Below are 25199 nucleotides of genomic sequence, written 5' to 3'. Positions count from 1 at the left end.
GGCAGCCGATCAATAATTCTCTCTCATCATTAATGTTTCTATCTCTCTCTCTACCTTTCTCTCTCTGAAAACAACAAAAGTAAATAAAGGATGGTCTTGTTTTAAAAAATGTAAGAAACTATACACAATTTATTCTTGATACAGAACTCTTTTACTTGGAAATATGTTAATTATCACTTTCTACCTCTTGCCCCTTGAAATAATACAAAATATGTAACTGACGGGTGTCCTTGATTAAGGAGGTGTCCTCCAATAATATACTATGGTATTTCATACTGTCCCTCTGTTTGAGGCTTGTAAAGAGTTAATAAACATGCGGCACTTAGAATGATGCCTGGCACTGAGTGTCTTGGTCTGCTCGAGCTGCTATAACAAACAACTAAATCTATTTCTCACAGTTCTGGAGGCTGGAAGTCTGAGATCTCACATCTGGTGAGAGGCCTACTTTTTGGTTCACAGACAGCCAGGGGGAGCTCTCTGAGGTCTCTTTTATAAGGGCACTGATCCCATTTGTGAGGGCTCCATCCTCAGGACCTAATCACATCCCAAAGGCTCCACCTCCAAATACCATCACCTAGGGCAGTGATCGGCAAACTCATTAGTCAACAGAGCCAAATATCAACAGTACAACGATTGAAATTTCTTTTGAGAGCCAAATTTTTTAAACTTAAACTTCTTCTAACGCCACTTCTTCAAAATAGACTCGCCCAGGCCAGTGGTATTTTGTGGAAGAGCCACACTCAAGGGGCCAAAGAGCCGCATGTGGCTCACGAGCCGCAGTTTGCCGACCACAGACCTAGGGGATCAGGCCTCAATACATGAATTTGGGGAAAATAAACCTTCAGGAAGGCAAGAAGGAAGACAGCAAGTAACTCCACTGCCCGCATGTTCCCAGGCCTATATGCTCTGGAGAGAGTACACAGAGAGTCTGAGCAACTGGAAATTGGTACCCTCAAAGCTCTCTGAGCCCTCCTTTAAAATTTTTCTCCTGTCCCCAGTATCTCAGTTGACAATTAAGTAAATGAGCTGTTTAAACATAAGTGTGCACAGTTCAGTATGTCCAGCAGGTGGCGCTGCAATCCGTTTCTTCCTGGGCAAAAAATGCTTTGCAGCCAACTCAGTAGGGAGAAATCTGATCTTGGCTTAAGGAGCTAGGTTTCTCTTCTTCTCTGCTGGATTTTTGGGGAACAGGGTCACTATGAGCGAAAAAAAAGAAAGCAGTATGACCAGAGGCTGGTTGCTTTAGAAGAAGAGATATGACGTATTCTGAGAATTTAAGAAGTATAAGCATTATGAGAGTTACTTATTGTTTATAGATCCACTTATAAAACATTAGATCATGCTTCCAATTACCATGGTGTTCAGTCCCCAGCACCAGTCACAGAGCTTGGTCTCCAGAATCTGAGGCAGTTCTGCTTAACCAAGCTTAACTCAACATCCAGACCACAGGCCCACCCATTACCCTGGAAAACTAAGAATTTTCCTGGGCCAAGTGGCCACTGTGGACAGCATGCCGATTCTCCAGAAACCCAGGTGCAGAGAAATGGCAGCTAACCAATGAGAGAACGCCTGCCGAGTAGAACAGCGCTAGGAAGAAAAGGGAGATGGGGTTAGGCAGAACGAAGGCAGGTGGCCTCCTTGTTTCCTTGGCTCCAGCTTCTCTTGCCCTGCTTCCATTCCCACAGCATCAGCCATTCCACTTGTCCAACCCCAAAAAACATGTATTCCTCTGACCTGCAGGACTTCATGGTCAGTAGGTCTGGCATCCCATTGTTTATGACATGGCCAGCGATTACCAGGGTAGGGGTGAAGGAAGGGTGGCTGTAAAGGGGCAGCACGAAGGAACTCTTCTGTATATATGGTCACATGGATCTGTACATGTGCTAAAGTTCATAAACTGGTACACTGGCTCACTCAGAAGTCAATTCTACTGTATGTTAATTAAAAAATAAAATTGAAGCCTTGGCTCAGTGGTTAGAGCATCAGCCCGTGCACCAAAGGGTCATGGATTTGATTCCTGGTCAAAGGCGTGTACCTATGTTGCAAGTTCAATCCCCAGCCTTGGTCCAGACGTGTGTGTGAGGCAACCAATGGATGTGTCTCTCTCACATCAATGTTTCTCTCTCTCTATTCCTCCCTCCCTTTCAATCTCTCTAAAAAAATCAATGTGAAAAATATCCTCTGGTGGGGATTAACAAAAAATAAACAAATAAAATAAAATTGTAGAAGCTAATAGCAGGTAGAACTTTATAGATGATTATCATGAACTTTAAATGATTGGTATCAGCAAGGTCCCCATTACAGCAGAATTCCTCAAAGCTCCCCATGCCAGGTGCACATTTTCTTCAGTTATACAAATAAGATATTTGTTTTAGTCATGGGAAAACAAATAATGTAGGAACAAGACATGGATGTTTACTGCTTCAACTTCTAAGCAATATTGACTGGAGATTAAAAATATTAAACACATAAGGATTGGAAGGATGACAATAAAACCATCATTATTTGTATGTAGGGAAGCAGGGAGACTAACAAATACAGAGAAAAGAGACCACACGCCCTCCCAAGTGCAGATGTTCTGTTCGGAGGCTGACCTGAGCCAAGGAAGAGAGAATTTGTAAATGAACTCTGGAGTGCTAATGTTAAACAGGACAGGACTCTCTTCTGAAAGAAGCTATTGTTTAGCACTGAAAGTGACTAAGCTCTGAGAGCAGCCAGAAATGTCAGCAGCCAGGAGGACTGGAAACACTACATGTTATGGGGGAGAAAGAACACCCAGAAATCTGCCTCCTGGTTGCAGGTAACAACACAAGCTAGCTGGTTATGCTGATGAGATGCTCACCCTCTGATGGGACAGAGGCCACAGAGCGGATGGGGGGGGCGGGTGTGGAGTAGGGGGACCTGCTGCCAGACCCTCACCCTGATTCCCATAGTCACATTCACACGTCCACTTCTGTCAGAGGAGCAGGAAATGCAGGCAAGCTCCCAACTCAAAGTCAATGAAGCCAGGACCTTCCCCACCCTCTTGGGATTTGCAGCCTAAGGCAGCAATGATGTCCAGGGGCACATCAGACTTTTGGACAACTAAGCACTTCTTTCCCATTAAAAGTGCAATATGTAAAAGAAAACGGGCAAGTGCATTTGGCAGAAGGGGTGAGTGAATAAGGGAAAAAATGGCATGACAGAGTGAAAGAACTTGGCTGGAAAGGGAGATGGTGTTGGAGGAAGGCAGCATGAGGGAATTAGGTGAAGAGGATGCTGAGTTCATTGGTCTGTGTGATGAAGGGCAACTTGTTGTTAGAGTTACTCGATTCCTTGTGCTGACTGGCATTTTTTGTGTGAGGTTTTCTTGTAATCCTGTGCCTTGGCAAGCATGCACAATACAGTTGTTGTAACTTTAAGAAGACATTGTTGTCCTAAGACCGTGGTCGGCAAACTGCGGCTCGCGAGCCACATGCGGCTCTTTTGCCCCTTGAGTGTGGCTCTTCCACAAAATACCACGGCCTGGGCGAGTCTATTTTGAAGAAGTGGCGTTAGAAGAAGTTTAAGTTTTAAAAATTTGGCTCTCAAAAGAAATTTCAATCGTTGTACTGTTGATATTTGGCTCTGTTGACTAATGAGTTTGCCGACCACTGGCCTAAGATATGTTAGTTGCAATCAGAACAGCCATCATTGTGCTTTCCAGAGAATCCATTTTGTGATGTCACAGAAGCTGCCATGCTTTATCAGAAGGCTCTCTTTCATGAGCACCTGATATTTTCTTTTAGCTCCTGAGGTATTCTAGCAGGGACCCATATTTATACACCCATGTTCATGGCAGCATTAGTCACAATAGCCAAAAGGTGGGTCAACCCAGGTGTCCACACATAGGACTTGCTAACAGCATATGAGGACTGAGAGGGCCAGTAAGGACTGTTAGTGCCTAAAGCACGGACAGGCTGGTGGCACTCTCCTAAAACTAAGTCAGCATGAAAGCAACCCCCGACCAGAAATTAACTGCATGCAAGCCCCACAAATTTAGTTTTCACCATGATGATTATTTAAATGCTCTTCATGAAATATCCAGGATACCATGATTTTAAGTACTTTGAACAAATAGTTTGAGTTTTTGTGCCATCATAAGCCCTGACAATGCCCATCGAAAAATCCACTCAGCATCGTATGTCATCAGGGTGCTGCAAATTAAAACAAGAATGAGATATAACCACACCCCTATTAAAATGGCCAAAGTCCAAAACATTGACATCAAATGCTGGCCAGGATGTGGAGCAATAAGAACTCTCGTTCATTGCTAGTGGGAATGTAAAATGGTGCAGCTGCTTTGGAAAACATTTTGGCAGTTTCTTACAAAACTAAGCATACTCTGACCATATGATCTAAAAATTGCATTCCTTGGTATTTAACCAAAGGAGTTATGTCCACACAAAAATCTGCAAGTGGATATTTACATAAGCTTTATTCACGATTGCCAACACTTAGAAGCAACCAAGGCGTCCCTCGGTAGGTGATGCCTAAATTAACTGGCACAAGTACTTTCAGCAGCACTTGGAGAGATTAATGGGGGTGAGAGAAAGTGGGGGTGTTTTGACACTCTGGCTTCTCATGTGCTGACATTTAATAAACCTTGGTAAGGAGAATCTAATTCCGGAGCTATCAGTATTTTTAGGATCAGTATTTTAAGACTGTAGTGAACCCCCCTATAGCACACACTTCACGTCACAGTTTTTGAGGGCAGTATACCTCTTTCCACTCATGGTTTGCTGAACCATCCCCACCATACACGTGTAGGTTACTTCCAACTCCTTGCTGTCATAAATTGTGTTGTAAAGACACACTGTTGGACAACTTTGACCATGTTCTTCAAAAATGCTAATTCTCCTAAATCAAGGTAAACATGTATCGAGCTTTACCAACTGGATGATTTGGGCACTCGAAGCAAGATTGCAAAAGAAGCCAGTCATTGTTTTGTTGTTGCCTGTTTTGTTTTTACCATTCTAAGCTCCCGCCTCCTGCCCTCTTGGCACCCTGGCCTCTGGTTGTGAAGGATCCCAGAGGGAACTACACCTGGACCCCCACCCAGACTAGGAAATAACTTCTCCTTCCCCTCCAAACAAAACTCTCATTTATAAATAGGACTGATCTCACTTAAGACAAATGATGAAGTAAAACCCAGGTGATAGTCTCGTTAACCTTTCTCTGTGGAATGTGAGTAGAGACATTTTTTGGGTGGGGAGGGGACTTTGGCTATCCCTCATTTTCTTCAGGCTTACTCTCCCTCGCCCCGTGACAGGGGATCAGAAACAAGCCTCCTTCTGAAAGGTAGCCGCCCCTTTCCTGAGCTGTCATCACCCTGCGGATGTGGTAGTCACTGCTGGGATGGGCAACAAAGACCCTCATAGGAAAGCTAAGCCCGAGTTAAAATCTTGTTCTTGGATGACAAATAACTGGTAACACTGGCAAACGTTTGAAACGTTCTTGGCTTGTGGCAGATTATTTCAATCATTGATTGTGACATGTGTACATTTCATGCTCTCACTCTAAAGCGGGAAATCCCAGCATTGAAAGAGGAATCAGAGCATCAACCTAGAAGCAGTGAGTGGGCCTCTAACCAACTAACAGATCAGATACAAAAGGCCATGCCCTTTTCTGTGAGGTTTTAGGTAATAACATTCACCCCATCATCTCGGTGGGGCGCTGGGAGAATGATGTGAGCTAATGTATGCAAACATATTAAGTACACACAAGCATAGGTGTGTTTGTTGTTGTCAGTCTTTGTAGAAAGAAAAATATTTTTATGAGCTCGACGTATATAGAAATGTAGCAGAATCAAGCATTAGCAAAGCTATTTGGTATAATCAGAGTCAGAAAACTACAGAATTGTACTCTTTCTTCCAGTAATGGCCTACAAGCAAAATATTCATATTCTGTTCTCAGCAACAAGTTCAACTGTCAGTCTATTAGTTCAGAATCCAAAGGATATGTTCAAACATATTCGTAACCCAGTGATGTGTCTGCGTTATTCAATGTAGCCTCAGGAAATCAGAAAGAAATATTTATGTGTTAAAAGAGAAATTGTCAAGACAAATTCCACAGGGTGCTCAGAGTTTTCTGATCTTTCAGAGAGAAGGCTAGACTGCATCTTCCTCTCATTTCTTCGGATTAGGTGCTGGGATTACAACATGAAACAAGACAGAGTCTCCAGTCTCTTGTCTAATGGAAGAAATCAATGAATAAACAGTCTAGTCTACATGCTTAATTAAAACAGACAACCCTGATTACGTGGTATGTTTGCTCTGCTCTGTTGTGGTAGGTGCCAGAAACCTGGGCGTGGGGCATAGGTTCCGGACTGGAGCACAGGGTGCCTTTCATCTGCTCACAGGGCGTTCCCTGTCGGTTCTACAGACCTAAGTTTCCATCTCCTTCAGAACAAGGGAAACCTGCCTTAGAGCTTTTGTGTGAATTAGGTATGATTGGAGGGATCATCACACTCAGCCATTTCTAGTAATTACTTTTTATAGTTTGGGTTAGGGAGTAGGGGAAAGTAGTTCCTGAATTTCATAGTTTTTGTTTTGTTTTGTTTTTTTAAGGAGTCAAAGCCTATTCAAATCAACTTGTTGTGAAGCCAGCACCTGGCCAGGCTACTCTCCCAGCTCTACCCATACTCTTAGCCTGACCAGGCCCCACAAGGCTGCTGGCACCAACATGCAGCAACTAGGGCTCCTGGAAGATGAGACCAAACTCCTGTTTCTTTGTTGGTTAAGCCAAAGCTTCACATCGTGTTGTTAATGCAATGATGTTTTTGTTTATCTTTTTGCTGCTCTAGGGAAAGATCGTTTGTACCAGCTGGCCTATCAATCACCATCCTGTGAATTCCCCAAAAAAGCCCTCTTTGGACAGATATTTTTAAAAGGCTCCTCCCTTCCCCCCCCCCCCCACCCGTGAGCTCCCACCCCCAGGAAGAGGGTTTAGTGAGCTGGGCTCTGGTGGACTTCAGCCCCACCCGCCTCTCGTGGCTTCCTGCAGTGTGCAACCCGCATAGCAGGAGGTCATGCACAGGTCCTGCCTCCCAGAGGTTTACTTTTGGCTCCAGAGAGGACCGTGATTTCTGTACTAAAACAATGCTGAATGTTCGAAGGCCCTCTTCAATGTGGGCTTATCATTTTCTTCTGTATACTTTTCTTTTTAAAATGCCAAAAGAGCCCTAGCTGGTTTGGCTCAGTGGATAGAGCATCAGCCTGCGGACTGAAGGGTCCTGGTTTCAATTCCAGTCAAGGGCACGTGCCAGGGTTGCAGGCTCGGTCCCCAGGGTGGGGCGTGCAGGAGGCAGCTGATCAATGACTCTCTCTTATCATTGATGTTTCTATCTCTCTCTATCCTTCTCCCTTCCTCTCTGAAATCAATACAATTATTTTTTTTTAAATGCCAAAAGAAGTGTGATTATTAACATACTTTTAAAACTTACACAAGTAACGCTCACTTTGCAAATCCTGACTTTGATTTCAAGTTCTGCTTTCCCCGTTTTTATTCTTAGGTTTGAAACCATAAATGTTTACACTTCTTTATCTCATCCTCCTTCCTATTTGTGCCCCTCCCCCCATAACATTTTGGAGAAAGGGAATCAATCACCTTTACACCATCCAGTCAGGATTTGAAAGCAGTGTCTGTCCTAAGATTGCCCTCTGTGCTTCACAACCATTTTGAAACGAGATGACCAAGTTTGTACAGTGCCTAGAACAATATTCCCGCGTGGTGCTTGGGGTTGGGGTTGGGTGTGCCCTGGGAGTGGGAGGGCTGGTCGTAAGAGAATATCCGAGGTGTACCCAGAGTGTTCCTTGTTAGTGTGGTGTTTCACAATTTCTGGAGACCTCTACCATTGAGTCATGAAACCTGAAGTTAAACGTGTGATTGCAGAACAGACAAGATTAGGAAGCCAGTTCCAAGGGAGATTGACAGAATGCTTCCTCCCGGCCAGAATAATTCTGCTGTCCCCACACTCAGAAATGGATATGTGAAATCCAGGCACAGTGCAGGTGGGCGTGTGACCCCATGTGCTGGCACCTAACAGGCCAGATAAGCTCCTGCCAAGTGAGTGGCAGAGGCCCTGGGCCTGCACTTGCAGAAGCCCTCAGCTGGGACAGCTCTGGGTGCGTGGCAGGGGGGCAGGAAACAGGCTTTCAGGGAGCAGCAACTCGGTGGCGTGGGGAGGAGACAAGAACCAGGGACAGGTCTGGCAGCCGAGGTGCCCGCCTATTTTATGTAATGGCTGGGGTAGAGCATTGAAGCCCACTCCCTGAGAGCTTGTCACAAACAGACCTAAATGCAGATTTAGACACGTTTATTGAGTGCTTTCTCCTTGCCAGGGGGAAGCAGAAATGTTTAGTGCTGCACTTTTTCTCCTGGAAAGGACACCCTGGAGTTTTTGGCAGCCTGGGCAGGGGGGTGGGGGACTCAGGATTCAGGATGCTGCCTGGGAAAAGTCCGCGACAGTGGCCACAGCGTGACAAACTGTCCGAGACCCAGGACTCAACGCAGGCTCAGGGTCTCACCTGTGGAGGGCCTTTCAAGTCCGGGTGATGTAGGGGAGGGAGGAATCTAACAGAGGCAAATGGTGGAGGGGACAGGGAGCAACCCGGGGTCTAGATTTGAGACACTGAGCTGCCGCCCAGAGGAGAAGGGGGGGAGGGGGGGCGGGTTTTGTCAGAATTGAAGATGTGTTGGCCGAGGAGTCAGGAGTCTAGACCAGGGAGTTTGAATCTGCGCGGATTCTGTTTGAGAGGAGAGCTGATCTGGGGGGAAAGGTGCAAAAAAAGCGGAAAGGGTGGCTGGGTGCTGCGGTGGAGCGGGGCGTCCAGCATGCACGGACCAGGGAACGGCCAGCGCACACCCCCTTCCCCGGTGCTCCAGCGGACACCCTCACCCACCCCAGGACTTGCTGGGCAGGGGATCCAGCCGCGGGGCCTCCCCTCCCTTCGCGTGGCCTCTCCCCCGCATCCCCTCCCCCGCTGAGCCGGCAGCAGTGGAGCCGCGACAGGAGTGCAGGGCACAGGCTGTGGCGCGCGCTGGCCATGGCGCAGACTGCGGGCGCGCGGGGTCGGCCAGGGCAGTGCGGGCGGTGCGGGAGGCGCTGGAGGTGCGGGAGGCGCGCGCTGGTTGCCTGCGTTGCCTGGACCGTGGTCTGGGTGCTGGCGGCTGCGCTGCTGCTCCGCGCGCACCCCGGGGTCCTCTCTGAGCGCTGCACGGACGAGAAGAGCCGGCGCATCCTGGCCGCGCTGGTAGGTCCCGCTGCCGCACTGCCCCGCGAGGTGCGCCAGGGTGAAGGGGTGGGACCCGGGTCGTGGGATGCAGGATGTGCAGGTCCCAGTCTCCGTGGGATGGGCACTGTGCCCCCGAGCCCTCCGGGCGCGCAGGGGTGTTTCTCCCCACATCGCCAAAATTGGTCCTTTGTCCCAAGAGTCTTCCTGCCGGACTGCTCTCCCGCCGCCCCTGAGCCCGCGCTCCTAAAGAAAGTTTGCTTGCGGTGGGCTCTGAGTCTCCTCACAACCCCTTGGTGGCCCATCCCGTGTGGGGCAGCCGGGTTAGGGGCCAGGATGCGGACCAAGATGCCTCTCGGGTCCCTGGGTCCCTTGTTCTCTGGCCCAGACTCCGTTCTGTGATTCCAACCTGGGCTTCACCACGCCGAGCCCGAGGCGCTAACAGGGCCCTGCCTCCTGCGCCCCAAGCCTCGCTCGCCTCACACTCGCCTCCTGCATCCGTGGGACCCCAGGCGCAGCGTGCTTCCGGGAGGCGGTCCGACCCCCGTGGACCCTAGTCCTGGGGTAGTGGCTGCAGTCTCTGTCCCTCCACGGGAGGGCCTGATGGCTCCTCAGCTGGGCGGGGCGGGACCGGGAGACAGAACCGCAGGGTTCTGTCTGCGCGCACTGGGCCCCAGATGCTCATCAGTTGCTTCCCAGACGTTGGCTGCTCCTTAGTCTCAGTATGGTTCAGAAGATTACGTGCTTTCCGAGACTTGAACAAAGGTAGAAATCCCCCAAGGGAAAGCCAAGAAAGATGAAGATAGCAGCTACTCCTGTTACATTGATTTTTGAAGTGTTTATTCACTTCTCCAAACAGTGAGCATCTAAGCATTTGGTGTGAAAAGTGATCTGTTTTCTAAGAAATCTTAAAGAAACACATGGGAAGTTTTTAGTTCAATTGCTTACATATGGGTGGGCCCTTTGAGATTGTAGGTTTTTTAAAAAAACCAATATAAAAATATATATATATATATTTATAGATTGATTTCAGAGAGGAAGGGAGAGGGAGAGAGGGAGAGAAACATCAATGATGAGAGAGAATCAGAGAATCATTGATAAGCTGCCTTCAGCAGGACCCCTACTGGGGATAGAGCCTGCAACCCAGGCATGTGCCCTTGATCAGAATCGAATCGGGACCCTTCAGTCCCCAGGCCGACACTCTATCCACTGAGCCAAACAGGATAGGGCTGAGATTGTAGGTTTTCAAAACAGGGTAGCATAAAGGTTTTCAAGTAAATGATTTTTTTAAATATAAAAAGTGAGATTGGAAAAATTTAAGGAATAATGAGTGAAAGGTACAAGCTAAAACAAATTATATTCCCTAATTGAGTCTGACATGTGTCATTATGAATGGACCATAATGCAAATGAGACACTCATCATTGATTCCCTCCATCCTATCATCTATCCATGCATCCACGCATCCATGCATCTACCACCCACCCACTGATGGTTACTCTGAAGTTCTATCAAGTTTTCTTTAAGTTACATGAGCTCATTGATTTTCTCAGGAACCCTTATAAAAACTCCTTTCTTTCTTTCTTTCTTTCTTTCTTTCTTTCTTTCTTTCTTTCTTTTTTGGTGGGGGGCCTGATTGACTGTTTATAGTGAACGAAGATTAATAGTTTGACCAAGATGGAACACTTCTGTTTACAAAAATAATAGAAAATAATCTTTTAGATTAAAGTAAAAGGTGAATTCCACTTTTCATTTATCTACCTTTGACTAAGTGGGGAAGGCCAAATGGAAATGAACAGCCTAATGTAACTTAAGTAATTGCTAATCATAACTTTCCACGTGTTTCAGCCCATAAATTAAAGCCAATGCTGATGAGCGGTGCTACCACTGTATCTCCAATGGCGGCCTTGGGGGGCATTTTTAGCCTGACCTAAAGCTGAAGAGGTCGGTCCTGCTTCTGGAGGCTCTCTCCTTTCCTGTTACCAAAAGAATGATTTGAAATACCAGGTCCCTCTTGCTGAAGTTCACCTGCCGTTGTCTCCCTGAACTCACTTTTCGGGGATCATCATTTGCACGCCTTGTTTGAGGCCATGGTTTCTCCCATGTGAGCAGGACTTGGCTTTCTCTCCCTCTCTTCCTACCTTCTCCATTCTGACTTGTTGATGTGAGCCCCACACAGCACGCTGGCTCCCTTTTACCCAGGACACTCCCCTAGCACAAGCTTTGAATAAGACCCAGCCTGCAAACCTCGCTTGCTGGGCCCTGGCTGCCCCGCAGAGGCTGGCACTGTGGCCTCCCAGGACTCGAGCTGAATCGAGCGTCTGTCTCTGGGCTCCCCAAGCACTTTCAATTCATCCTGCCTGGCTTTTATCCTTAGTAATGAAACAGGCTGTTAGTTTTCTGACCGGCCTCCAGACTCTCATTAGCTTTCCCTCTGAATACCAGAGCATAGAAGGAGTAACTGAACTGAGCCAAAGGGAGCCCTCTCTCGCTCTCTCTCTCTGGCAGGGGCAGCAGAGTTGTGGGCAAGGCCTGGGGTGTTCCCAGGCCCCCAGTGCACAGGGGCATTGTGGCCTGCGGGGGGAGTCTAGCTGAAGCTGAGGAGCCAGGAGCCAGGTCTGCTGCTAGCCCCAAGCCGCCCCACCTTCTGAGGGAGCCCACCGCACTCCCCAGCCCGGGAAGAGCCAACTGGCCTTGTTCCAAAGAGTCGAGCACTGGGTCTGAGAGCTTTGGATTTCCCTAGTCAGACTGCAGTGCTCCTCTGTACTGCGGCTTTTCAGCTCATCCCATAATCAAGACATCCACATGCCCTCTTAGACTGCCCTGGGAGGTTGCTACAGCCCTACTGTTCCAGAGAACAGTGCCAGGAGGCGATGCAGGCTGATGAGCCTCAGGCCATGCTTGGTAGTTCTTACACGCGGCTCCTATTCTGCAGGCGGAGTTCTTCATGCAGTGGTAGAGAGGGCTGGGCTGCGGGTGCCTGTCTGCTTCTCAGGGTAGGCACTGTGATGAGTAGTTTTACATGTATCATGTCACTTAATCCCCTCCACAACCTCTGGGAGGCCTGTGCTTTGACTATCCCCATTTGGCAGATGGTGAAACTGAGCCCCAGAGAGGTCAGCTTGTCCTGATTTGTGCAGTTAGTGTGTGTGGAGCCAGGGTGAACCGTGTGCAGTCTGATAGGAGAGTCCCTGTGACAGCGAGTGGCTTCTTTAGTCATGAGAACCATCAGTAACAACTGGGGATACTTAACCCTCCACAGCATATCGCTTTCAAAGCATCTCACAACTATTCCCACAGCTGTTATTCAGAGGCTTCTTTCCCTTTTGGCTAGTTAGGCTTGATGTGATTTAATTTAGTTGCCTACATTCGGGGTTCCTGTTTAATAGGACAGGCTTATCTTTTTTGCTGTGATGGAAACCCAGGGCCCTAGCGCACATCCAGGGCGCATGCCCAGAAAGACTTTATAGCAGAGAATAACTCTATTCTCCTGAGTACTCATCCAGGGTCAGGAAGGCTGCCCAGCGGACTGGCCAGTTGTTCTGAGAGTCTGCAGTGCACAGCGTCACTGCCAGGGAAGGATCTTCATTGTGTGATGATTGCTAACCACATAAGAACTCAACAGTCCTTAAAAACAAAACCAAACACTCAGAAAACCCAGATCTTAGGCATGACCCCTGAGACCTGTCAACCATTTCCCAAACTGGAACGGACAGGCTTTGCTTTTGCCTGAGAAGCATGATACAAGCCGGAGAGATTCTAAGCCACAACCACTAAGAACTCTTCCTGCAGAGCTGGGCATGCTAAAAATGTGTGTTTGCATATCCCCACACAACCTACAGGAAATACAAACGCACGGTGAGTCCAACTAATTAGATAATGCCACTTAACTACAATGAGACTTTTTTCTCAGTGTATACCTGTGGGTTTTGGGTGCACACACATTTGGGTACAGAAACGTACCTGTCTTCAAAACTGGCAGTTTGGATCTCCTCATGGTAAGAGAAAACTGATTTTTAAAATGGAGTTAAAAGAAATAAAAGCACTTTTTTTTTTTATTAGTTGAAAAAGAGCGTCTTCACCCTGGCCAGTGTGGCTTAGTGGTTGAGTGTCATCCCTTGCACTGAAAATTTGAGTGGTCAATTCCTGGTTAGGGCACATGCCCGGGTTGCAGGCTCTATCCCTAGAGGGGGGAGAGGGGCATTCAGGAGGCAACCTGGTTGATGATTCTTGTTCATCAATGTTTCTTTCTCAACCTCTCCCTCTTTATCTCAAAATAGAAAAAACACACCCTTTTTTGAAGAAAGAAAAAAAAAAAAGAGCAACTTCAATAGGACCTGCAGCTAAATAAAATAATTTAATGATTGTCTCTAACATGATGATAATTATTCATTAGTTTGTAACCTCATAATTTATACTTTAAGTGTGCTGTTTTTTAAATGCTAGATTAAGCTTTTCTCTGTGTTTAGTATGCACAGACATGCGAAGACTCTGCAGATGCACTCTGGCACTGGTGACCAGAATAGCTGCTGTGGCCAAAGTTTACATTCTACATAAGAGGCGTGGGAACCAAAATGCCCAAAATCCCCTATCCTAAAGGATGATAGCAAAGAACAGTTGGGTGATAATTGCAATGTGTGTGCTTTGCTCTAATGTAAATGGTCTCCTATGATAAATGAGGTCACAGACCTAAGACCTCACCTGGGCATCTCGCTCCACTTCCTGTCCTTGCCGATGCCTAACACCACATCCCTTATGCCTCAACGTGCTGATCTGCAGAAAACAGCCAACATTAATGTTCCCCTCCAAAATCGATAGGCCGTATGCCAAATTCAATGATTAGACTGTTGTTCCAAATATCTTGCGACTCCTGTTTGGAATTGCCTTCCCAATTTGCAGGGGCAAATCTTGGATAGGTTTCAATTCAATTTGAATTTGATTTCATCAGTGCAGTACAGCTTTGTAGGGAATGCTGAGCTGTGGAAAGCCTGCAGGAGGGGGGATGGCGCAAGGGTGGGTCCTTTAGTGAGAGCCCTGGGCAGAGGAGCATCCCCACCAGCAGGTAGGGCTGCCTCAGGAGAAGGTTGATCTGACCCTTGCAGGGTAGGAAGCATTTGTGCCAGGTGGAGATGCAGGAATGGCCTTTTTTTTTTTTTTTTTACAGTTTTAAAATTGATTTTTTTATAGAGAGAGGAAGGTAGAGGGGGAAAGAGAGAGAAGCATCTATGGGAGAGCAAAACATCTATTGGCTGCCTCCTGCACGACACCCAACAGGGATCCAGCTGCAACCCGAGCATACGTTCCAGCTGGGAATGGAACGGCAACCCCTCAGTGCACAGGATGATGCCCAACCAACTTAGCCACACCGGCCAGAGCAGGAATGGCATTTTTGATAGGACACCCCAGTCTGTCACACCGTGGCTCACGTTCTGGCCTGCTCTCCACACCCTGAACTGGTCTCATTCTCTGAACATCCCATGCTACTTTGCAACTCCAGGTCTTTGCACAGGCTATTTCCTGCCATGAAACTGCCCTCCCCCTCCTTGTCTGCTAAGCAGACCTGCAATTTGTCTTTCAAAAGTGAGCTCAGATGCATCTCTCCAGGAAGAAGCCTCCTTGGCTCCCGACTTCTAATGACCAGGGCTGGATAAAACTAGCATTCCCCGAGATAACCAAGTCCTCTGCACTCATGACCTTGGTTGACCCCACAGGCCTCCTGTGACACAGTATTATCATCCCCTATTACAGATTTGAAAACATGCCCCACACCTAGTGAGGGGCAGAGCCCAGGGACAAGCCCAGTTTTCCCAAACCACACTTCCCAAACTTACCTTGCCCATGTCATACTCCGCTATCATTGATGAGTTTCAAAGGCAGCCACCACGGTTCTGTGAACTCTGGAGCCTGGTACCTGTAGTTGGATGGAGGCTCAGCTCTCGTACAGCTGGACTGAGTTCGGAAAGTGGCATTGTTAACTGGAAGCTGGCCAGGTGTGCCTGAGGCAGGTGGGCCTTGTCTGTGGCCATTGCTCTAGCAAGTCCTGGCTGGACTGTCTTCTTAAGGGTGACTGCAGTGTGGTAGTGGCGGGGTCACCACAGCTGGACGGTGGGAGACCAACTTCTGGGCTCTGGGTGTTTTGGTTTTGAGAACCTGGCCCTGGGCCTGATAGAGAAACATAAATATGAGGCACTTTGAAGTCTTTTATTTAATTACGCACTGACTTCCCAGAGACCCTGCAGGGCTCATGAGGTTCCCCTCAAGGGCTGATGAGAAGCACTCCAAGCGCAGGGACCAACCTGGGCCCTTTTCCTGCCCCCTCCCGCCACCACCACCTTGTGACCTGCTGTCCCCTCTCTCCAGTGCCGGGACTACCAGGGCGGGGCGCTGGCGGGCGACCTCTGCGAGGACCTGTGCGTGGCGGGGAGGCTGCGGTACCGGCGCTGCCTGTACTACGAGAGGGGCAAGAAGGTGCTGCAGGCGGACTGGCGCGGCCGCCCCATCATCCTCAAGTCCAAGGAGGAGGCCTTCTCCAGCTTCCGGCCGCCCGGCCTGATGGAGGACGAGGCGGAGGACGGAGGCCAGGGCTTCCCGGAGGCAGAGCTGCTCCTGCTGGTGGCGGGGGAGGTCAAGAGCGCCCTGGGCCTGGAGCTGGCGGCCGGCAGCCTGGGGCCGCTGTGGCCGGGGCGCCGGGGCGCGCGCTGGCGGGGCCAGCTGGCCAGCCTGTGGTCGCTGGCGCAGCAGGAGGAGTTCGTGCTGCTCAGCATGCTGCACGGCCTCAGCCCGCACGCCCCGCCGCTGCTGGGCTCCTGCGGCCACTTCTACGCTGTGGAGTACCTGGCAGCGGGCAGCCCCCACCACAGGGCTCTCTTCCCCCTGGACGGGGCCTCGCGGGGCCAGGCCCAGGCCATCGGCGACATGGCCCTCAGCTTCCTGGACCTGGTGAGACATTTCGACAACGACTTCTCCCACCGCCTCCACCTCTGCGATGTCAAGCCCGAGAACTTTGCCATCAGGAGGGACTTCACGGTGAGTGCTCCCTGGGGAGTGGACGCCTCATGTGGGGGACGGATGGTTTTAAATGAGAGCTTTTCTGAAATCCTGGGGCACACGGTAGCATCATGCTGCCTTGTAGCCTGGACAGCCCACCCAGCCCTAGCTGAGTTCATGAGAATGCAAAGGACACGCACACCTCACCCCACTCCAGGGGGTGGGTGGAATGAAAGGCTGGACAGCAGGAGCCCAGGCCCCAGAGGCGAGGCGTGTCCTCCCTGGGGCTGTTCTGGAAAGCAAGCTCTTGCTGAGAGCAGAAAGCAGTCTTCAGGGGTGAGGAGCCACACCAGATGATGATGAGGATGGCCTTCGGGGCTTTTGGGCAATAATGCTGTCTTCAAACTGTCCAGGCTCCATGACAGTGTGCAACATTTTTCTAGCACTTTCTCCCTAGAGGTTCTAGCTAGCTTCCCTTCCATGGGTAAGATTTCTAGAGGGACTCGAGTGGGGCGCCTCCTGCAGGGACAACCCTGCCCAGGTGGACATGGTGGCCTCCGCACTGCTCTGCCGGGAAGGTGCATTTTTGCTCCCTCTCCGGGGAATTGAATGAGAAGGAGCTGCAGCGGCAGGAGGGACTGCAGTGTCATTGGAAGATAATCCCCCTCACCTTCCCCCCCTCCCTAGGTAAACCCAGGTGTCACAATAATGCTATCTGATCCGGATGCTCTATCCCAGGGGCCATTGCCTGGGGCCACCCCTGTTGCAATGAGTCATCTCTTACACTGCAAGTGCCAGCAGGCGAAGGGCCAGGCCAGCTGCACTCCGGCCACCTCAGTGGGCTGGGCATTGTGGAGGCTGGCTCATGGTGGCCTATGCTCTTGTCAACGTAAGAAAGGTTCAAACCTATAGAGAATTTTTTTGAGTTTATTGGGCCAAACTGATGACAAAACCTCAATAGTTAGAGATTATATTCCGGAGAATGACAGTTTTGCATCTTTTAAAATACATTACAATAAAAAGAGAAGACGTAAGTGGGTTACATGAAATCCATTGGTGATAGATTAGGGAGGTGTGAGAAGGCAAAGTGGAGAAACCTCTGGGATTGGATAAGAAGTAAAATGATAGACACATACTTCTTTCACTTAGGTGGGTGCAGGATAGTTAACAGACAACAATTAACTCAGTGACAATGAGGGGATTTGTGGTCTCTGCAGAGCAGTGCCTGTGCTTTAAGGGGTCCAGAAAAAGGAAATTATTTGTATATACGCATAACCATGGACACAGACAATAGTGTGGTGAAGGCCTGGGGAAGGAGTAGGGAAGAGGGGGCCGATGGGGTGGGGGGGAGGGCGGGGAAGAGGAACATCTGTAATACTGTCAACAATAAAGATACATTTTTTTAAAAAGGAAAATTACTTTGACATTCAAAAGACATGTTATCTGAGATGCAAAAAGATAATAGGCTCAATTAAGGTAAAGATTGAATTTTGTTAGGGAAAAATACTGCCTTTGGACTTGACTACCTGCCATGAACTGCTTTTAGTTTAAAAATTTTCATTTCAGAGTATCCTATGTGGTTACTTTAGGTGTCTGAGTTTGTAAGGCCACCACACAGGCCTCTCCTGAGCTTGTCAGGTTTAGTATATGGTTCCTCTTATCCACCCCAGTCAAAACATAAGGGACAAATAGGAGGTACTGTTACAGCCACAGGAATGCCTCGGTATAACAGCCTGAAATCGATATAGAGCCCTTCTCCTGTCAAGTCTTTGTCACTGTGAAGAGCGTCATAGCATTTTGCCCCCACTTCTTTATCCTAATGCTCTGTCCCTGGCTATCCCAGAGGGGCTGATAAGCCGGGTGGTTCCAAGTGTGGGAGGGAAAGAGCTGGGGCAGGGGGTTCCTTGAGGTTCCAGAGAGTTCTGGAAAGTCCCAGGAGGAGACCTGCCAGACGAGCTGTGAAAGTCAGGATGCCCCCGACTCACCGGCTTATTTCTCAGAGCTGAGGTCCTGGCCGAAGCTTCCTTACTTTGTGAGCAGGAAGGTTATGTAACGAACACAGAGGGCCGTGGCTCTCCTCAGAGCCGTCCTGGGGACCCAGCCACCCTAAGGCCTTGGGCAAGGAGGCGTTGAGCGTTCACATACAACCACCAGCTTTGGGCAGTGAGGGGTGCGTCCTTCCTGTTATGAGATGATTTGTTTATTCATCCAGCAAGTATGAGGGTGTGTCAGTGAGTGGTGGCAGTCGAGGGAACCCAGCGGCTGTCTGGGCTGGGTTCCCAGGAAAGGCTTTCGAACGACCCTTTCACAGGGGTTGCCTAAGACCATCAGAAAACACAGATATTTACATTACGATTCATAACAGTAGCAAAATTACAGTTATGAAGTAACGAAAATAATTTTATGGTCGGGGGTCACCACAACATGAGGAACTGTATTAAAGGGTCGCGGCATTAGGAAGGTTGAGAAACACTGATCTAGAAGGAGGTGGCGCTGATGGGTCTTCCCCGAGGAGTGAGCAACATGGGGCATTACTGGCTTGCAAGGTCCACCTCCATTGTGCCTTCCAGCATCTTCTGCATCGTAGGCCTGAGATAGTTGTTCAATGAAGTCCTGGCTGCTCTCCTGACCGGGCCGGACTTGCTGTGCCTGAAGCACTCGGCCCTGAAGCACGCAGCCCTGGCTGCTGCCAGAGCGAGGGTGAGGATGGGGAGGGAAGGACTGGATTCCACTGTGCTGACCCTGGCATTACTGACCTTCCTCAGGCGGCTGAGGTTCAAGAAGTTCATTTTACCTACGATCTTAAGTAAAAACCAGTCGTGTCCTCATCACCAGAGAACGGGTTAGATATGCAAGTTCTCAGCATTTACCCCAGACCTCCTAGGATGGATGTGGCCGTCTGAGTTTGAGAAACAAGCTAGGGGACCAGCAGGCGGGTCCTCCCTTTGGGCCATGTTGCAGTTGCTCAGATGACGGGAAGAATTGACGACTCAAAGTCATTCACTTCCTCCAGGTCCCCACTTACAGGTCCTGACGATTTATCCCGGGGTTGCACAAGGACAAGTAGGGCACATCATTGCTTCGTGCTCCCGGACTGCTGCCAGCAAGGGCTCCTTTCAAGCAGGTGATATGTTTCCTCCCCCAGAGCCACGCTTCCCAGTGGAGAATGAAATGCTTCTCACCGGGCCTTTCTGGGCTGGCGCAGGATGAAGTTTGAAGGTGGCATGAGTTAGGTCACTCCACGCAGGAAGAATTTTAGGATTCTCCTGATACAATTTGAGAAACCTCCTGCAGGTCTTCTGATTTGTTTGGTCACTGTTCCTATTTTCGGTATTTATAGTTATGCTCACAATGGCTGTAATCCATCCTATGCCATGCACAAAAATTAAAAGATAAATCTGGTTCTCCTAGGAGTTGAGAAGGGAACCATCAGTAATGGTAAAGAGAGAAATTGCAAGGAGCTGAAATTCCATCTGGGGCTCCAGAAGAAGCTGGGGGATTGCCAGAAACTGTAGAAGAAAGAGAAGGGTCTTGTAGCCCCAATAATACACTAGAAAGGCTGTAGATCATTAGCATAGCCTAATACTTTTTCAGTCTATTAACCAGTGCAAATAATGAAGTGAGCTATTTCTTTTGTATAAATAATGAGACAGGAAAAACTGATTAAAATGATAATTTCTGTTTGCTGTGCCTGAATTAGTAATTAGGCAAAGCTCTTAACAAGGAAAAAGTTCCCTGTTCTTTTTTTTTTTTTTTTTCATTATTCTCCCCATATTTTGCAGTAAATTATTTTCCCTCCTCAAGAAATACTCCCCAAGAAGCTTTATTGCCATCGGCATCAACCCTGAATGAGAACCAAAAACAAATGAACCCTTTCTTGAGATGCTACCAGTGGGAGAAGGAAGGGGTAATGTTTTGACGTTGACCTGTGAAGGCTTGTGAAATGCCACAGACTCCCTCAAATTCATCAAGTCTTATAAGCTGTTTAATACCTTGAAGCTATAAACAGCTTGATTTGGGCCAACTCCAGGTTTTCACAGGTTTGAGCTCATTTTTTTTTTTTAAATTCAGGTGGTGAAGGAAATCTGCATAATTTAGATATTATTCTTGTTTTGAAGCCTCTTTGGTTTGAAGCCAAGAAGATAAATCTGAGATTCCAGGGGTCACAGTTCTTATGCTGACAGTGGGATGTAGTGTCTGATGATATTGGATCGGACTCCACACATATCAACCCTAATCTGAGAACTTTGGCGCTGTCATTTCCCCTCACATGCCTATCCAAATAGTCAATTGCAAGCCAGTTGATTCAGGTAACAGAGATGCCATAGGTAGACAACCTAGATACAGTCAGCCTCGTTTTCACCTTCACACCCACAGACCTGCCTCTTGAACGTAGTTTCCTTTTATCGCTTATATTCAAGGGGGAGGATGACCTGTCTCTCACTGCTTTGTAATCTTGACCCTTGAAGGCCAGAGACCAAAGTAGTAAAGCAAGGAGGGGGAGTCAATTCATTTTTAAGACATTTCAGAGATGCTACTTTTAAAGCTGAAAAAGGTTTAAGGATGAAAAGGGATGCTTCTCTGTACAGTCCCAAATCCCAGGCTTTCGCTAGGGACAGCAAAGGTCCTTCTCAAAGTGAAAGCCTTGCGATAGGATCTATTCCGGTTGCATGGCCCGGGCTCCGCTGGCTGCAGAGCTCTGTGGCCGGCCCCCTGTGACCCCGGCTCGGGAACACAGAGATGGAGGTGCTGCCCAGGCTCCCTCTGTGCTGAGCCCAGTGCCCCCTTACTTACCCTGTGCTGTTTGCTTACAGGTCGTGGCTATCGATGTGGACATGGCTTTTTTTGAACCTAAAATGAGGGAAATTCTCGAGCAGAATTGCACGGGAGATGAAGACTGCAATTTCTTTGACTGTTTCTCAAAGTGCGATCTCAGAGTCAACAAGTGTGGCGCGCAGAGAGTCAACAGCAACCTGCAGGTAAGCAGCGGCGAGACTGCTCTCTGGAGCACCCCACCCTGTGCCACCTGGGCCTGATGTGTGCTGCGAGGGTGGGGATGGTGCGAGGTGGTGGTCATTCATTCTTTTTTGTTTGCCCCATGAAGTGGTTGGCCATGAGGTCCAATGGATACAGCTCCCAGCAAAGTCAGCCTGGTTCCCCGTCCCGCCCCCCCCCACCTGCCACACACACACACACACACACACACACACACCCACACACACACACACAGAATGAGTATTAAGAATAAGAGAATGCAAAGCCATTCTGAGAAACTGGCCAAATTAGAGAGGTTGGACAGACACCACAGTCCCGACAGGCATGGGTTAGGGCCAGCAGGTGGGTAATCGAAGAGAGAGTGTGTCTCAAGTTCAGGAATCAGCGCTAAGTAGGAAGGATGCTGGGTCCAGGCTCTCAGATAGGGTCTAGAGTCAGGGAGGTCCCAAAAGCAGGGCTCCATACCCCACCACTCTCTCTTCTTTGGGCAGAAGTTATCTGCCCTCAGCCCTCCGCTGAGGCTCTCAGGTGGGCTTGGATGAGCCTGAGCTCATAGGTGTTGACTGCAACCAGGAAGAGCCCATGGCTGAGAAGCTGGGCCCACCACCTGGTTTCCTGTGGTCAGTCATGTCTGTGCCCTTGCCTCACCTCCTCTTTCCTGCTTTCTTATTCACTTATCTAACCCACTACCCTACTCACTTTTCTGTAGCTGTTCTTCCCTACCATCCTCCAACCCAAAGGCCAGTGTGCCCGTATGCAGTATGCAGACCTGGTGATGTGGGCTTGGGCCAGAGCAGGCCAGAGCTTGCTGCTGCGTCATGCAACAAAGGAGGACTGTTCTCAGGAGACCTGGCCGTGGTGTGAATCTGGAATTCCTGGACCAGGCCAGACAAAAGCTCTGGGTGGGACGCACGCAGCAGTGATGTGGCCTTCAGAGGCCTCTTCTCCGTCCCAGCCTCTAACTTCATGTGCACGCACACGCTAGGCGGGTCTGCAGGGAAAGCCTCTGCTTCAGTGGCGGCAGTGGTCGGCAAACTCATTAGTCAACAGAGCCAAATATCAACAGTACAACGACTGAAATTTCTTTTGAGAGCCAAATTTTTTGAACTTAAACTTCTTCTAACACCACTTCTTCAAAATAGACTCACCCAGGCCGTGGTATTTTGTGGAAGAGCCACACTCAAGGGGCCAAAGAGCCGCATGTGGCTCGCGAGCCGCAGTTTGCCGACCACTCAGTGGCGGGAACAAGATGATTGACGCTACAATAGCAACCACATGCCCTTTGCCCATAATGAGAGACTAAGGTTCCCATCCCTAATACAGGGTGTGGCAAAAGCAGGTTTATAGTTGTTCCTATTGAAAATATGCAATTACTAATAAATAATAATGCAAGAATAAATTCTGTGTTTTGTGTACTCGCAACTGTAAACATACTTTTGTCCCACCTCATATATAAAGGGCTCTTATAGATCTATTGAGGCAAGTGGTGACCCTTATCCCTTAGCCTCTGAAGCTCCGAGAGTATCCCCAGGATTGTCCCTGCCCAGCAGAGCTTCTTGGCCACATCCCTGGGGCAGTGTCCTGTGATTGGTCAGTGGGGGTGGGGCATTTGCAAAGCACAGTGTGGAAGTGTGGTCCCCGAGGATGCCCCTCAATAAATCTCCGCGTGCAAACCTCCCTCTTAGAGTCTGCTCCCCAAGAAACCAACCTAAGCAAGGGGCAACGGTCCTTATGATATAAAGAACACCTACAAATTAATGTGAAAAAGTTCAACACCTGGTGGAAATGTGGGCAAAGGATATCAACTTGACCATTCACTGGAAGGGAAGCAGAAATAGCTTTCAATATGACTGATAAGAGACGCAAATTAAACCTTCTCACCCAGCTGGCAAAAATGAAAGATAACATACGTGTTGGCGAGGGCATGGGGCAGTGGAGCATTCTCATTGTACACTGCTGTGAGTGTACACTGCTGTGTAACTTAGTACAGCTTTTATGGGGGTCAGTTTGGCAAGACGCATCCAAAGAAAAAATGCACATACCCCTTGGCCCAGAAATTTCATTTCTAGAAATTTAGTCACTCACAAAAGTGACATATATGCAGGGTATTTATTTCAGTATTGTTCATAATAGCAAAAGTTAGTAAACAACCTACATTTCCATCATGGGGAACGAATTAAGTAATTTATGATACAGCCACACGTTTGAGGGACAGCCGTGGAAACGAATGGGATATCCTTATGAGAACTGATTTGGAAGGCTCTCCCTGATATTTGGTTAAGTGGGAAGGGAAGCTGTAAGACAGCGAGCATTATATACCACCATTTATGGAAAGTAAAGGAGAAAGACTTGCACACACAGGCTTGTGTGTGTGCACAGACTCTCTCGAGAAGGAGAGTCAAGGAGGGTGTCGTCCATCCCATCTGGCTGTCGGGACGGGATGGAGACCAAGAGTGCAGTCTGTCTTTTGGGACAGTGTACATTTTTGCACATGAAAATGTATTGTCAACTCAAAAAAAGAAACAAGAGAATGTTTTCTTAAAAGAATCCTTGCCCTTGCAGGCACTGGGAGACAGAAGTTAAGGTTATTTGTTTCTGTGAGACAGCAGCTCCATAAATGGAGGCATTTGTTAAATGAGGCTAATATAAAGCAGATATAGAAAAAGGAAGCCGTGTTAATTATGCCGCTCCTAGTCCAGTTCTCCCAATAGAGAGGAAACAGACAGCTGTGCAACACACAGAGGGTGTACACTGAGAATGTAAAGAGAGCTCCAGCATCAGTGAATTCCATACCTGCTTGGAATGAATGGCCGTAAGATAATGGCTTAAACTAAACCATCTCGAAGGCTCCTAAAAAGAGCCTTACCGCCTTTTCCCCCTGAGCCTCAAGGTGCTATCACAAGTGCATACTGCTCTCACCAAAATGTCCTGGTTACCACTGTTGCCGTGACCAATGTGTGGCTAAGAATGCCCAACCTCAGCAATGTGGTGATAGGGGGGAGGGCGACTATTCTCAGGTCCTCCGTGGGGCTGCTCCTTACCCAGCAGTTACTGCCTGTAACTTCCTGCTCCCTTCATCTTTGGAAATGTACTCAGTCTTTTGTGAAGTGTCACCTAGAACTTCCTCATCTGCTCTGAGGCCAGAAGTGGAATTTTCTACCTGATATGAGGTAGCCTTCTCCCTGATGCAAAGTTTGCTCGTGGGGCTGAGTGCTTAATTTCCAGAAGGGAAGGTACCTACTGGGGTCTGCAGGACCCTCCCCGAAGGCCCCTGGGGGTGTGGGAGCAGAGCTGAGGTCTATGGAGGGACCACTTGCGGGCTCCGGGCTCTTGAGGGTATGCGCTCCCCGAATGAATGTCTCCCTATCCTTCCCCTCAGGTCGTCTGTGACAAAATATTCCGACACTGGTTCTCCTCGACTCTCCAGAGCTCTGCCATTTCCTTCCAGCTCCAGCGGCAGTTGCAGGAGGCCGTGCAGGAGTGCGCAGACCCAGGCGGCCCCCAGAGAGCAGCCCCCACCATGTTCTGGAGGCTTCAGCGCCTCCTCCAAGCTGCACTGAGGGAACTGCGGGAAGCGGAGAAGTAGCCATGACGGCCTTTCAAATGCTCGCTCAGGAGAGGTGACCTCGGTGTGGTTTTAAAGAGGAGACATTGTCACTATGTAAATGATGGTCTCTGAGATACTGTGGCTCCCAAAGAGCGAGGCCACCTAACGCCGTCTCCATCGTGCGTCCTCTGTTGTGGTGTGCGTGTCCTTCTGTCCTGTTCTGGCTTGATTCCTTGTTTGGAGAGACAATCCTGGCCTCTGACAGTCACTCCTTGGAAGGTGATATGAGGGAGGTGGGCACAGAGCTTTTTGCTGTTGGAGGGCCCTCCCTCCGAAACAGCACAGATGCCAACGTGCAATTGCTCTCGAGAAAGTGCTCATACTCAGAACAGACATTTCCAGCTGTTCTCGCTGCAAATG

At 48.8% G+C, this 25199-nt stretch overlaps 1 protein-coding gene across 1 annotated transcript; it reads left to right on the top strand.

Annotated features, from left to right (window-relative positions):
- The first annotated feature begins 9065 nt into the window (after positions 1 to 9065).
- Positions 9066 to 24837, top strand: DIPK1C (divergent protein kinase domain 1C). Its single transcript, XM_008160459.3, has 4 exons — positions 9066 to 9272; positions 15611 to 16276; positions 21052 to 21216; positions 24612 to 24837. Exons 1-4 carry the CDS (start codon positions 9066 to 9068, stop codon positions 24816 to 24818), a joined length of 1245 nt encoding a protein of 414 aa, XP_008158681.2. The 3' UTR covers positions 24819 to 24837.
- The last annotated feature ends 362 nt before the right edge of the window (positions 24838 to 25199 follow it).

The sequence above is a fragment of the Eptesicus fuscus genome, chromosome 12 (genome assembly GCF_027574615.1).
Source record: "Eptesicus fuscus isolate TK198812 chromosome 12, DD_ASM_mEF_20220401, whole genome shotgun sequence".
Lineage (NCBI taxonomy): Eukaryota > Metazoa > Chordata > Mammalia > Chiroptera > Vespertilionidae > Eptesicus > Eptesicus fuscus.
This window is presented reverse-complemented; position numbering and strand designations above follow the sequence as displayed.

What these genes read in the sequence shown, in the direction of transcription:
- DIPK1C (XM_008160459.3), top strand. Translation starts at nt 9,066, where the DNA reads ATGGCGCAGACTGCGGGCGCGCGGGGTCGGCCAGGGCAGTGCGGGCGG. An exon ending in CCATCAGGAGGGACTTCACG is followed by an intron (nt 16,277 to 21,051) that starts GTGAGTGCTCCC and finishes GTTTGCTTACAG; the next exon opens with GTCGTGGCTATCGATGTGGA. An exon ending in GAGTCAACAGCAACCTGCAG is followed by an intron (nt 21,217 to 24,611) that starts GTAAGCAGCGGC and finishes CCTTCCCCTCAG; the next exon opens with GTCGTCTGTGACAAAATATT.